Genomic DNA, 14,855 nt, shown 5'->3' with positions numbered 1-14,855 from the left:
TGCCCCGCTCCAGCTGCCAGCAACTCCGTCACCACTACGGCACGCCATCTGGCCTGGTAGCGACTCCACGGTGACCTGATCTGGAGTCACTCTACTCGACCCGGCATGGGAATCGCCATGACACTCATGACAACATGCGCTTGTCTCGCCCACTACTCCGCCGGCGCCGTGGCTGTCTGTATACACAGTCATCATGTCGCGACACCCGATCGGGGGCGCTCCGCATCACTCGCATGTATGCTGGACACGCATGAAGCAGTCACGCGCTGCGCACTCTACCTCCGCTGCCCTCTTAGCACTCGTCGCGCTGTCCCCGTAACCTCAAAGCCACCTGTTCATCAGAGCCGGGCCCTAGAGCCTGTTACCCCGCTTCTTGTCTGCAGCGCGTCCCCGCGTATCTATACCTCGACGACCACGTTCAATTCACTAGCGGGCAAGTACTAGTACTTGCCCTCCCCATCTTGGGCGCCGACCCCCGCTAGCATTCGGCCACTTAACCTCACAGCGTCGCCCTCGTCCTCCACCATGATGCCTATGCCTTCCTCCCATTCGCCCGTCTGCTGCCAACCTGACCCTCTTTGTATCCCTTGTACTTGATCAGCGCTCGCACCGACAGGCCATCTGCTTCCTTGGATATCATGATGATCTACTGCCTCCAGTCTGGCCGTCGTACCCTCTGAAAGTGGTCCTGAAGCTGTAATATACGAGCATGACACTACACTCTATAGGCGCATCCTGCTCTCCCCAGTGAAGCTGTCTCGTGCTGCCGCCTGCCTGGCTTAGGTCTTATCGCCCCGTCTGCCGCCATGTCGTGAGTCTTTCCACTATATCCGTCTCGTCTTGTCCCCGTTCTGCGACTCTGAGATACTTCCCCTACTCGACTCGGTACCTTGCCGCGCGCGCTGACGTTGTGGCCCCCGACAGCTCCTCGCCCTCCACCAAGCGTAGCCTGAAACCGTCGCCCATTGCAGCGAACCCCCAACCGAGCGTTCAGTACTCTGGACCGCCAGAGCTGCCCAGTTTACAGCCAGCGGCGTCATTCACCACGGCGAATCCAGAGGCTCACACTGGCGCTCAACCGCCACTGCCATCTCCTACGAGCCGAAAGCGCAAGTCTGTAACCCTCGGACAGTCCCAGGAACAGATGGCAGGTACTGCAGATAGTGCAGAGGCGCAAGCGAGTAGTGCTGTGTTGCCACCAACGGCTGATGTCGATGCTGCACAGGAGCCCAAGACCAAGAAGAGTCGGACAAATACGCCTTGGACGCCAGCTGAGGAATTGAGATTGAAACAAATGAGAGATGCTGGAAACAGCTGGAGCGAGATCGCAAAGGTGAGGAGAACGCTTGCCGGATCAGACAACTGCCGTGTTCCCGGAGAACAGTTAGCTGACTTGGCCGTTGGTAGACGTTCCCGCAGCGGACAGAAGGGAGTGTAAAGAAACATTGGTACAAGGTGGGCATGCGACCAGTACTGTTCCACTGCGGACCCTCTAACTGACCTTCAAGGATATGCACTATGCCGAGTTCGCTGAGGACGAAGTGAGTTAGAGGCTACAGCTCCGTCCTTCTGAGAGTGTGCTGATGAGTAAGAAGAGCGCCGCGCTGCTTGCCGCCATCAAAGAATACGATGCCAACAAATGGAAGGTCATCGGTCAGAAGGTTGGCAAGCCTGCAAAAGTATGTCTTGATCGTCTCCAAACGTAGTCTTCGTGTGCATGAGCTTGTACTGACGTGCACCAGGCATGCGAGCAGTACGCAAAGGAGAATTTTGGCGGCAAGTACTGAACGACACTTATGATCACAGTCTGCATCTTTCCGGAATTAGTGCGGTGGGGCCCGCTTATGATACCAGCTTTCCTATCTTGATCGAGCATCGCATGCGCAAAAGTGCTGTGGGCATCCGTTCGTCCTTCTTGGTGTTTCCGGACGTGGTTCTCGGCAGCGGAGTACACAAGGCCTTAGTCGCCTTCTCTTTCCAAAAGATGCTTAGCAGTTTTCGGCAGCGCTGACCAATATTATTGTGTTTCTCCGCGGTCATCCTTTCGCTTCGGGATTTGGTTGTATTCCTGAGGGAGCTTCCATCCTGGATATAATGTCGAATGTCTTTACTTAGCAATAGTCGGCAATGTATCCATGCCATAACGGGATATCGCATGTGGGGAGCATCTCAAAGTCTTGCCTGTCGAAGCGGCGATTGGCCGATCTTGCTTGTGTTATCGTTTCACGTCAACGAACAATTGGGAGAGTTGGTTTCGGTAGCCTGCAGCGGTTCGTTGAATGTTTCAACCCCTCGCCACACCACACCTCAACGTTCCGCCTCACCTACTGCCGCACGCCGATCGGCAGAATCCGCCTGGCTATTTGTAGCACACATAGACGACGCGCCTTTGCCGTCAGTGTAGCAATCATGGCGCAGAGGACGATCGCTGTTTTCTTTTTCGTGCGATCAACGATGTCGTTGGGGCGATCTTGGTCGCGACGCCCACGTGTAACGGCATGAGTTACCCAGAGTCCCAGACGAACGCTCCGGCTATGCTACCGAACCATATCAACGGGCGCGGGATGTGGTCGCGACGCGCTTGCACGAAGCCGTGCCGTAACGTCGACAGTAGATTGCGCGTCGGGGGAACTTGGTCGCCCACAATGCGCCGCAACGCGCTTCTACTCACCGTGTACATGCGCTGCACGCGCTCCGCTCACGACGCAGGCCAGATGACATGGCGGCGTGGCCGCGGTGAAGGGCGCGGTCTGTTGGACGGAGCGTGGTGAGGGCTGCATCGTGCAGTTCCGCGAGCCTATAGTTCGCAATGGCGTGCATCAGCCTAAATGGATAATGCGCCGTTGGTCGAGTACTTGAAGATTGGCAGACTATCGCTAGGCCTGAAAGTCGTACACGGCGACGGCGGTGAGGTCATAGCGAGGGCTGCAGATGCAGGGAGATCCCAGCCTCCAGCCGGGGAGCGCGTCTGTCGTGAAGTCGTCACGTGAGAGCGGCTGGTGGTGAGGGCGCGCCAGGAGGAAGCGGTTGCCTCTTCGGCGAGCGCATCCGTCGTGGCGCACACAGGGCGACCGTGTAGGCAGCGGCACGACGCACTGGACTCGCGATGCCTCATCTCGCCCATGCAGTCGAGAGATGACCTGTATGCGAGGCTTGCGGGCCAGAAGATCGCGGCCGGCTGCGATTCGACGTCGACGCTAAAATCGGGAACTCGCTACTCAGGCGAGCCCGCTGTCGTCCTCGCTTGCTCCTTCTCCCCACAACGCCTCACGCATTCGCCCGCCTCAAACACCTGGCTGCTGTCTCAGGTATACTCTCTCGCAGTGCTCATCTCTACTTGCCACCAGCACTCCGTACACCCGCTGCGTCTGCAGCAGGCCGAAGTGCGTCATCCAATGCGGGCGTCGGGATATTTCTGTGGCTGGTAGATCCCAACTCATGGGGGGTGACGAAGCGCATATAGGGCAGGGTCTGACTCTATACCTTGAAACGGCCCACGCATGAGCCAATCTGAGGCCGTCATGCCTATGCGTTAGAGAACCATGACCGAGAGCCCTGCCATCGCTCGGTCCCACTGCTTACAGGCGGGTGCTACGGCTGCGTAAATGCCGGCATCGACAGCTGTCCTGCCCTGATCCGAGTACCGCTTCTTCGCCAGCACCATCATGCTTCATGGGGCCCTGAGCCCGGGTAAGGCTCTTCCAGGCATGAAGTGCCGTCGACTGAGGCACCGGGCGTGTATGCCATTGAGATGCCATGAAAAAATGCCATCATTGTCACAGCACCCCTCTGCCAGGCCGTTTGGAAGCACTCGCCTCCGAGCATGACCCGAGCACCTCTCCCGCGCTCCTGGCTCCGTGTCTGGTAGACTGTGTCTCATCAATCTGGCAGACGGCGCTCGCTCGTGGCGCTGCCTCTTCGGGGAATCGCCTCGAGCCCCTGCCGTCTTGCTAGCCGGTTCAGAACGTCTTCAATGCACATCTCCTGGCCACCACGCTGCGCCAGGATCCCTCCTGCAGCGCCTGCAACGGCGTTGGAGATCTTTCTGGCGGCATTCTAGAAATAAACGACGATGGCATGGACCGCGCACGCCCCGGGCCCCACCGACCCTCGCAAGCCGGGCACAGTACCTCATGCCCATCTCATTTTGCATCAGCAGCCACTCACGACCCACGTCTGCGAGCATTGTACTCGTCCAGATCGCATGCCGGGGGTCCCCTCCTTGTCATTGATCACCGCATTATGCTTGACGTAGAATCAGTTCCTGGGCCTTCCCTACTAAGCTCATTTGGTGCTCCTCAGGAACAGAGCGTCTCGTGGGGACGACCCATTGCTGTACATGCTTGGATCCTGTGTCCGTGTGGCAATCGCACAAGACGGACCGGGCTTTTGAAGGGACCTACTGCCCGAGATTTTTAATGCCTTCTCCCATCAGGCAGGAATCTTATATTCCACGAGCATCCCCAGCCATACGTACTTTTCGTTTGTTCCCTACAAGGCTACAACCTATATTCGACAACCCAGACGCTTAACACACGCGATAAGACCTCGACCGATGGCGCGTTCCCCTAGGCCTTTCTTGCTCCAACATTTGTCAATATAACAAAATTCGAAATACCCAAACGCGTGCGATACAGCCATCGCAACTCCGAACACCAACTCAAACCAGGCATCCTTTTTCTGGCTCAGGTCTCACTGCGGCGGCCTGCCAGAGCAACCTAGCTCTGGTAGTCTCCATGCGTGATCGCAACACTGGCGAGTCCCTATCGAGGCCCTTTCCTCGACTACAGCGTACCAGGCGATGCCGGGGAAGAACATCACATACCGACCTCAAACGTCGAACATCAGAATGTCCTCCATTCCCATACCGGATTGCCTCCGGGATACCACCCTCACTCCTTCCTGCAGCCACACCAGTCTCAAACGCTGCAACATGCCGGCGCCGGCCACCACCCTACCTACACAGACATCGACACACATTCATTACATCAACCCCATCTTTTGCGCCATCACTCCATGTCGCAACACTCGCCATCTTCCTACAACGTGGGCTACCCACCGCCGCCCCAGCAGACCGCCGGACGCAAGCGCAGCCACCAGGACGACTTGCAGCACGAACTGCCTCCGAGCTTAGAGCAGCAGCTCAATCCCTACGCACAAGCAACGGGAAGCGTCTCACTACAGCACGCGACCCAGGGTTACTCCCTTCAACAGTATCCGCCGCCCGCTCCACAGTCCTCTTTACCTCCCACACATCACCACCATCTGCCAAATACTCATCGCAGTAAGAGACATCACCCGATGGAGGGCCAACCTCCCTCTCCCGCTCAACACCATGGCCCTCCTAGCGTAGTCGGTCAAGAAGGGATGCCCCCGCCAGCGCAACGACCCCGCGGCCCAAAGCTCAAGTTCACGCCCGAGGACGACCAGTTACTCGTCGACCTCAAAGAGAAGAAAAACCTCACATGGAAGCAAATCGCCGACTTCTTCCCTGGCCGCAGTTCTGGCACACTCCAAGTACGGTATTGCACGAAGCTCAAAGCAAAGACCACTGTCTGGACGGATGATATGGTAAGTCGCAACCCTAGTCATGAAACGCGCGACGTCGTGCATCGCATCCACAATCTCCGACATGCTAACCATAACCGGCAATACAGGTGGTAAAGCTTCGCAACGCCATGCAGGAGTACGAGAACGACCGATGGCGCATCATTTCCTCGAAGGTTGGCAGTGGCTTCTCGCCCGCCGCGTGCAAGGACAAGGCTGAGGCACTTGAGGCTGTGGAGTTGGCTGCGCAGGAAGAGGAGGAGGAAGAATCACAACATCGACAACATCAACACCAGGGTGCCTACACTTCGTCTCAGATGGCAGCTGGTCCCAGCGATCCCGGCGCAAGTTACCAATGACTGGCCGACTCTAACTGCGATGGGCTGGCTGGCCAGTTCGAGGGCTTGCGTGCATGGTGAGAACAAAAATATGAACAGCAAGCATGCGCGTATGCGGAAGGGAGGCAGTGTTGCGGGGTTTGTGCTGGACACAAACCTGCCTCTCTGTGGTCGATTTCGGCATTTGCAATACTCTTCTGGGGCACACACCAGCCTCCTAATCACTAAACACATTTCCTTTACGACGTACCACGATTTGGGCCAACGGTATACCCTTCCTCTTCCAATACACACTCCTTTACAAATTACCTGCATACTTTGGATACTACGAACGATTATTCCTTCGACGCGCGACACATTCCAAGCGAGTCCAGCATTGCGGTGGCGTTGGGAAAGAGACGGCTCGGGCTGGTATCACATCATCCAGGGAGCTGTTGGAGGTTTGAGCTGACATGGACGGCATTGAGAAAGAGTCGGCCAGCGTTCCGGATACACAACAAGGGTGTAGGGAGTGAAAGAGAAGGAAACGATACCCAGGCAGAGTCGGAAGGGGCGCATTCTCATTGGTCTTTGTTTTACTCGTCACTACATCTTTTCCTTTGTACATCACTGGCGGTATCGTCATATGCTTTTGCTTATTTACATCCACGCATTGCATCTATTCTCTTCTATACATAATCGTTGCTTCTTCTCGCGCGACACAACCTTGCCAGACATCTCCTTCACACTCTGCATGTCTTATTAGACTACGGTCTTCGAGCCAACAACTGCATTTTGCGCTGGGTTCTCAGAATACCCATTTGTAATCCGTGGCTCACATCCATCTCCTACGTCCATCTCTCAAGGCATGACACCCGTCATCTAATGTCAAATACCTGTACCTGGGTCTTCCATCGCAACTTCGATACGCGACATGCGATCGCATGTAAATCATAACCCGCACTTGATATCAATAATTTGGAATGCTATTATGCGCATCATGTTCGCTGGTGACCGTGTGTCAATGCCGGGGTTGTGGCTTGTGTCTCAACCACAACTATGGGTTTCAGATCAAGCAGTTTGAGATGCGCATCTGAGACGAATATGGCCGCGAAGATGAGATCAGATGCTTAAGCTTCATGTTACATGTCGATAGTATCATGAGATCTGGATGCGCATGGCATGATGCTTTACAGGTGGTGGTGGTGTCATCGGAGTTGCGGCCGGTCGCGGATGCAATAAGTCAAACTTATGCTGGTACAGTACTTTCATCATGCGAGTGAGAGCTACAACTACAAGCTTGAAAGAGATCAATTCCAAATCATTGCACTGATGCTCATTGAGCAACTAGATCAGAGTGTATTCAGGCAAGCATTCCATCCCTATCCAAATGCGATGCCTCAAGACCCAGCTCAATGCCTAGTCCACAGCCAACACCACTACGTCCCCAACTACCGTTTTCCAAATACCTCCATCCCTTCCCCACGCCGCTTCCCAGCCGTCTCGAACTAATGACACCAAGGCATTATCACCCATTACCAAGATACACATGAGCCCTCGCCAACCGATCATACTTTCGATATTAAGAAAGCGCGGGCTGACCATGCCGCATGCGGGAAGGGGACAAACCTTGTTCATAATATCCGGGTTAGTGATATAGTACATTGTTCCCGCACACACCTCGCTACTGTTGCGCCAAATGGCGTCCTTTGGTCAAAGTAGGATATGCAGAGCGGATGCGGGCGCGGGAGGCGAAGAAGGCGCGGTTGTTTGTTTTGGAGAGTGAAATGCGACGCGAACTGGACGCTGGTCACACCAGTTGATAGACAAACCACCTATAGCACCCTATAAAACGTGCGCCTAGCTTCGCGACTATTGCCTACTAGTCTACGGAGCAGAAGAAGAAAAAAGTCTTCAAGTTGGGCGTTCACGATATGCGCTGGTTTGCATCCGACTCGTCCAAATCCCGAGCCAGTAGTGACCGTTTGTGCAGCACGATCCGACGAACCCTGTCGTAAGATTCCCTCTTGAGCACTGAGCTCGTCGGTTACTGGCCGTACCAAGACGACCCTGGTCCTTAGTAGCCAGCTCGGGTGTGGCCACACGCACGCAACGAGCATGCCGCGGCAGGCATATGCTGGATTGGGGTTGAACCGGGGCGAGAGGGAAGTTTTGCTGACCCTGTGCAGGACGATCTCTTGCCAAAGACATCCACCCGATGGGCTGATGATGATGATTATGATGATGAAGCTTTTCCGACGTGACCACTGCCATGGGCGCAGGCACACATGTCTCTCGCTTACACTTTCCATGGACCCTGACCGTGCAATCCCTTGCCTGTTGCGCCTATGCCGCACCCCCCATGGTGGTGGATGCTCCCTTTCTGCTCATCAGCTGTGCCGTAGCAGTAGCGATCTCCTTCTTACGTGTACTCCGCTTTCTTTCGGGAGCTAGCTACTGTTGATCTAACCGACGAACGCAGAGGGTGGAGGTCACGAACGGAATACGCCGAAGGCGAAAGCGGAAGAGAAGCATCATGGATCGACACGCCGCTGCAGTGGATATTGGGAAGCCTCATGTTGTGCCTCTTTGCTGGTAACGGCATCCTCGTCGGCCATGTGGCAGTGGCAAGAAAACCGTTTCATGTTTAGATGTTGAGGTGGCGATTGCTATGTTTACCATTAGATGATGGATAACCAAGTAATTGCGAGGCGGAAAGCGGAGATCGTGTACTCGTGATCGACGAGGACCTGTGCTACCGAGAGACATCGCTTAGAGATGCATCGCGGGTGTAGGCTTCATCGGGATGTGGGGAGAACTACAGAGTCACGGCAGGTACTCCGGAGTAGGGTGGAGGCCGTTGGGTGAAGGCCCAATCTGGCAATGACTTCGCTTATCCGCGGCCATCGATCTCATGAAAGCTGAAGTCGCTAGTCATGCTCATCGTGCAGAGAGGCGTCTCAACAGATCTAGGGCACTGGCGCATGAGGCGTAGCCGCGTAGGTGTACTTGCTGATGTGGGGAGGGTTACTGAGCCCAACGCTGCTATACACTTATGGTCCGCATCCTTTCCTTCGACGACCATTGAAGACTACGTCATCTTCATCGTAACCTGCTTCTCGCGATACTTGAACTGTCAATGAACTTGTGTTTCAATATTCACAAGAATCACCGAGGTTTACCCATATGTGATGCCTGACCGGTCACCTCCAAGCGTCAATGTATGCATCGCACCACCGCGGCGGCGATTGACAACAAGGGCTTGCTAGCTCGGTGCCTTGCTGCGCGATGCTGCACCGGCGCTGTGAACACCTGCATGTGCGCAGTACCCTGTCAATCGGTGAAGGAATATATCGAACGGGCGCGAGTAATACTCCGGCGCAGTGAGCGTTGTACCGTGCCGTCGCCGCATCCCGCCTTTTCGGTGCACTGTCAGAGAGGCAAGAGGCAACAATCCAGGAGCCCGGTAGATGGTCGGCCGGATTCGAAGCAACCGGCTTTTCTTGCTGCTTTTGTGTGTCGCATACGATCTTGTGCGCCGCAGAGCTGTCAAGTGTTGATGACGCGCCCAAAGCTGTAGCCCACAACATAGCGCGATGCGTGTGCCAGCTCCGCCGCCAACGGCCCGCAAATCTATTGGACGATTGTGAAAAATAGAAAGCGGAGTCGTAGCCAATAGTGTCGCCGAAAGTTGCTTCTTTTCGGGTCGCCCGTGAGGCGAGGTACATAGGCTATATGCGGAGCTGATATAGCTCCGCTTCCCACAACGGCAGAGCATGGTATCTGCGCAAACGCTTGGCAAATTTCGCAAGACCCATGGAAGATGCCGTTCGTATCTTTGTACGTAAGCGAGCGCGGATGTTGTTGAACTTCCGCAAGATAATCGTGAAGGCGAAGTCACATGATCAGTGGCATCGTGAGTGTAACTTCCAGCACAACATGACACTGTGAGGCGCTTTTTACCAACATCATCCGCGATTGATTACCTTGGAATTGCGGACGGCTGTCTTTTCGACGTTTCAACTGCCGTCATTAACCCGTTGTTATTCACCTTTAGCGTTGCTCGCGTATGCGTAATGACAGTGATTTCCCAAGGGCACGGCGACAGAGATAGCTTCTTGACCAGTGAATGTAGCATTGTTACTTCGTGCATGAGGCGTGTCGTCGCTGTTTTTACCCGATACGTGATCTAGATCACAGCATGCAGGTGGTTTGGTAGCCCGGGTGACGCTGAGTGACAACGAAGGGTTACAGTCTGGCGGATGTCGACGCCGCATACATGGAGGTCGGTTGGAACAAGTCGTGACAGTCTCGCTTATACATGATTTGAACAGATAACTCGAAGCTTTCTAGGTAGAGTCTATGAGTACCAGAGAGGACAGTAGCTAGACCGGCGCCTCAGGACGATTTGCTGCTTGTCGCTGCGAAAAGGGGCAGCATCGTGTCCTCTCCTGAGTCTTCCAAAATCCAGGCCAAAGAAGCGAGTACCGAAGCAAATCCAGGTTTTCGTTAAGGCGAACCACTTCGCCAGCCAAGGACATCTCACTGCCACACCCTCACCCGGGGAAGCTCGCGGCTGGTCATCAAGGGCGCGTGGGTATGCTGTAAGGGTCACACCCAGTGGATTCTGGATGATCGGGTGCGCGTACCAGCAGACAGCGGCGTCGTGGCAGTGACGTGACGCTATTCGAGGGTACCCACCTACACTGCAGCAGCGCCGTGCCAGCAGTCAAGCCGCGGAGACACTCGCTCAGCGTCTCTTGTTCCCTATGGCACATCCGACGGCAGTGAAGGCCACCGCTGAGCAAACGCGCGTCCGGGTTGGCCGAGACATCACTCACCGGAGGCAAGCTGCGGGACTGATCTGGTAGCGAGCGATCCAACACACTCGCCATCCAGTTCAAGCCTGGTCGATAGTGGCCCAACGCTGACGATAGCACAATCACGATGCGCTGTCATATATTATTCGCCGTGCAATAAGACAGCGACTATAGCCAGGTGGACATTGCCGTGCACGCGCTGTTGGCTGAGAGACTTAGTGATGGGGTGTTATTGGCAACGCTCGCTTCCCGTGCCAGAGTCCCAACGGTGTTGGGCTTGCGACGAATCTCCCGAGTTGATCGGCACTGTTGTGCATGTTGTTCTTGATGCGCTTCTTACAGCGTAGACTTTGGTTCCGGGGACAGCAGTGAGAGCCTCTTCATCCTTCAGGGCATCGATCATGCTGACAAAACTTCGCCCCGCTAACATCCTCTTGCTCGACTTTGGTCGCGCCCTTCTTCCTTCTCTTTGCGGTCCAGCGTTGGCTGATGCGATCGCTACCAAGAATATTCAGCCGGCTGACGGCTGCCAGAGTGGTTCAAGCGGCTCCACTGCGATCCGCGCCTCTGGTGGTATAGCCATGGTGTCGACGTACGGCTGGTGGTCGGCGCCGGTAGGCGAATAGAATCCGGCATGCCTGCTGTTAGTATAACCCGCCACTGCCGTGATGCAACTGAACACCAGTTCAGACCGGCGCTCACTGCTCACTCCAGGCGCAAGTTCAACTCCGTCTACTGAGACACACCTCCAAGTTCTTTGCTCTTTCCTTTCGGTATATGAAGTAACTCAGCAGAACATGTGCGAGACTTCGATGCCCAGTGTTCAGCTTTTGCCATAAATTATCATGGGCCGACCTTGATGCCTGAGACATCAGGCCAAACGATGGCGCGTTTCAGAAGCGGTACCGCCGGCCGATGCTGCCACCGGAGTAAGCACCCGCATCGCCTCGTCCTCTGCCTAGACACCATGTACCTTCGAGTCGCATAGCTCATCTATTTAACAAATCGTCTAGGTGCATAGCGCTGCGTTGTGCAAAGCTTTGCGAAGAAGTTTCCGAGACGTCATGTTGTGATGTTTTGTCCTTCCGAAATCTCCAGCTTGATCCGAGTCATCTCCGGACAATGTCCGTGCTTTGCATGACGTAAGAGCGGACTTCTCCAGCCACTTTCTTCCATAATCACGTTGAGGAGCTTTCCAAGGTTCTTTATATGTGCGCTTGCATTCGACTGCAGTCCTCGGTGTTGCTATGGTCTCCTCCACTCATTGAGTATATCCACGACATTCTTCTAAAACTGATTACTGGTCTGTCCCTTGGCCAAGCGAACCGATCATCGTGTTCTCCAGACCAATATCCAATCTCTACGGACACGTCGTGACTTCAGAGACATGATAACGTACGTAAAGAAATCAGCGGCTGGCTACAGTTGTCATCTCGACTCCGTGAGCCTGAATCTCAACAGGGGCATCGCGAACGACCAGCAGCATCCTTATGTATCTCACGGCTTCATCTTATCTCATCGCGACACCTCGCTAGCTTCCTGAACATGGGATTTTTTCCGAAGAACCGATCTCTTGAATACGCTTTGAGGCCTCATGTTCACCATCGAGTCAACTGATCTCATAACTACCTTTACCCCATAAGACCTGTTCATCCAGCTACGAATTTCGTCTCTCTGCATCTCCATTTCACTACTGGGTAAGTGCCATAGCAATCTCAGTATCCGCTCAACTTCCATTCACCAATGTCACCAACGTGGTCTTTCTCTTTCTTAAGCTGTGCGGCAAGGGTAAACGGGATGGGCCGCGAAGGCAAGAAGGCCTTGCTCATGCAGTTGCCAACGAGAAAGTAGTCATATTGCAGTCGCGCCCAACTCTTGCGACGACAGGCGCGATGCTGAGCCGGTGAGTCTGATGGAAGGAGTGGCTGCACATCACCAGCGCGTACACTACCGGCATGGGCTATGATCAGCGCGGTGCAATAGCGGACAGAAGAAGACAGGAAGAGGCGGTCGATCCTTACCTGCGGGGTTCGTGAGGATACAAACTGTAAAGGTTGCTGGACCCACTGCGCTGCTCCAATCATTGCAATGCCATATCAAGACCCTTATCTTGTGACCTTATCTCTCGGCGCGTTTCTACCACCTTCTTTAGCCGAACATCCTCACAAGACACATATTCTGGCACACAACGAGTCCGAAAGAAAGAAGATACTCAAAACCGACATCCGAGGCCGTCACCGACAGCGCGCGATGGACCACCAGCATCACCAGCCGATATGGCCTTTACTGGAAGGCGCTTTCGACTACACGATGAACCTGGCAAGCGAGCTCTGGACGATGATCTGGAAACCAGCCGAGCAGCCGCGTACGCAGCCAATGAGCGCGGTGGCTGCACACAGCTCACAGATCGAGGTCGCCAGAGTGGGTGGTTGTCTGCGCACGAAGAGGTCCAGAGAGATCGCGAAAGCTTGCGCAGCTGCGCAGAGAGAAGTTGAGCGATGACGAATTCATGCAACACGCATGGAGAAAAATACATATTTGGTAATGTGGAGCGCCTATCAGACCAGGTGAGAAGCTAATGCGAATATCAGCGAAGATTTGGCGTTACTGCTACCGACACGTCGACGACCAGAGCTGACTAAGAATGACCGCGAGCCGAAGGTGAGTGACCATGTGATCAGGAGCGGTTGATGACCGATGCGCTAATTGCCTTGCCATTATGAAGGTCACCGAAGTCGACGTCCCATGCGAATGCAAATTAGGTATCCCAGCCAGGCGCCAAGGGCAGTTGCGCACAATGAGCATTTGGACGGGGATATACCACCTATGTCTGGAGCCCGCATGCGATAGCATTGGATGTGCATACATTCGAGAGAGGATATTGGCCGTGCAACATACAATATCACTCCTCTTGTCGAGTAGAACCAAGGTATGCCGAGTTGCTCGACTTGTTCGCTGTTTCCACTGCAAAACTGGTCAAGAACCATGGTTCAGAGACTATGCGGCGACATCAGATGTGACTACTTCTTTCGGCGCACACAGCCATCTCCTACAACCATCTCCCACATCCATCTCCCACGTCCATCTCCCACATCCATCTCCCACATCCATATCCCACATCCATATCCCACATTCATCTCCCATGACCATCTCCCACAACAAAGTCGCCCGACGCGGCAGCATACGCGCAGTTCATCATGCGGATTCAACCGCTATCCCCACAAAGTCTGATGAAGACCGATATCACGCCTTGACCGGCGACCTGACAAAATCAATCATGAATTCCGGCTTCGCCAACTGGGATGCATTCACAAAAGCGACCAGCCAACTCTTGGCAGACATCAACGCCGCAGAGAAAAAGTACGCTGCAGCACACCCAAAATCTACACACGAGATTTCCATGATCAGGGATCTTCAGCAACGAATTCGCGAAAACAAGAACGACGCCCTCCAAAGCGTACGCAATGGAATCGACTTCCCTCCAACGCTACTTCAAGCTCATCGCTTTGCTGCGTACTACAAGTCACCGGAAGCGTTTCTGGAAAGAAACAAGAACTTACGTGGATTTGAAGAATGCGCTATGGACAGCAAGAAGAACCTTGCTTCCGCACTAAAGTTGGGTATACGCATGAAGAATTTCGACATTGCTACATTGGAGAAGTTCACGAAGTTGTGCGAGGAGTATCCAGTCCTCATTGCCCGTTTAAGTAGGCAGCCGGAAGAACAAGCGCGACCTACACAGCTGAGCTTTGACAGACTATGCGGTGGTCTATAATTTGGGTACAAGCTGATATATTTCGGAATCCCCGAAGGGTTTGACTACAAAGACGAATAGTAGTCCTTATACATCTCGATATCCAAGTCTCCAAACCGTCTGTTTCCTGCAACGTGACTAGCGACTCGGCATGGCGGCTACGTGCTTGCGCATGAAGTTCATTCTTCCCATCCTGCTATCAATCTTGTGAGTGATGCTCCAGAGACCTTGTAGGCAGTGGCTCGGCTGGTTGAACTTCCTCGACACCTTGGATAATAGCCATGAGCCGCGCTCGCCCTTGTTCAAGAGTCCAAGAGCTCGGAACATGATTGGGGTCAAGTCCGCGGAACAGATATTCGAGCTGATGATCTACAAGAATGGTTGGTCAGCTTCGTACTTGTCGATAGCCCACGCCAT

The 14,855-nt window shown here is 54.3% G+C and overlaps 3 protein-coding genes across 3 annotated transcripts; all 3 read left to right on the top strand.

Moving 5' to 3' along the window:
• Positions 1–806: 806 nt before the first annotated feature.
• On the top strand, positions 807–1,787 carry J4E83_009253 (uncharacterized protein; the record flags this gene model as incomplete). The annotated part of the gene is made up of 5 exons (XM_049336142.1): positions 807–811; positions 925–1,333; positions 1,509–1,541; positions 1,593–1,679; positions 1,743–1,787. The coding sequence occupies 5 exons, from the start codon at positions 807–809 to the stop codon at positions 1,785–1,787; spliced, it is 579 nt and encodes a 192-aa protein (XP_049184706.1).
• A 3,229-nt stretch (positions 1,788–5,016) lies between these two features.
• On the top strand, positions 5,017–5,906 carry J4E83_009252 (uncharacterized protein; the record flags this gene model as incomplete). The annotated part of the gene is made up of 2 exons (XM_049336141.1): positions 5,017–5,571; positions 5,658–5,906. 2 exons carry the CDS (start codon positions 5,017–5,019, stop codon positions 5,904–5,906), a joined length of 804 nt encoding a protein of 267 aa, XP_049184705.1.
• An 8,055-nt stretch (positions 5,907–13,961) lies between these two features.
• Positions 13,962–14,459, top strand: J4E83_009251 (uncharacterized protein; the record flags this gene model as incomplete). The annotated part of the gene is made up of 1 exon (XM_049336140.1): positions 13,962–14,459. The coding sequence occupies one exon, from the start codon at positions 13,962–13,964 to the stop codon at positions 14,457–14,459; it is 498 nt and encodes a 165-aa protein (XP_049184704.1).
• Positions 14,460–14,855: the final 396 nt, after the last annotated feature.

The sequence above is a fragment of the Alternaria metachromatica genome (assembly GCF_023757995.1).
Source record: "Alternaria metachromatica strain BMP 0045 chromosome Unknown scaffold_31, whole genome shotgun sequence".
Lineage (NCBI taxonomy): Eukaryota > Fungi > Ascomycota > Dothideomycetes > Pleosporales > Pleosporaceae > Alternaria > Alternaria metachromatica.
This window is presented reverse-complemented; position numbering and strand designations above follow the sequence as displayed.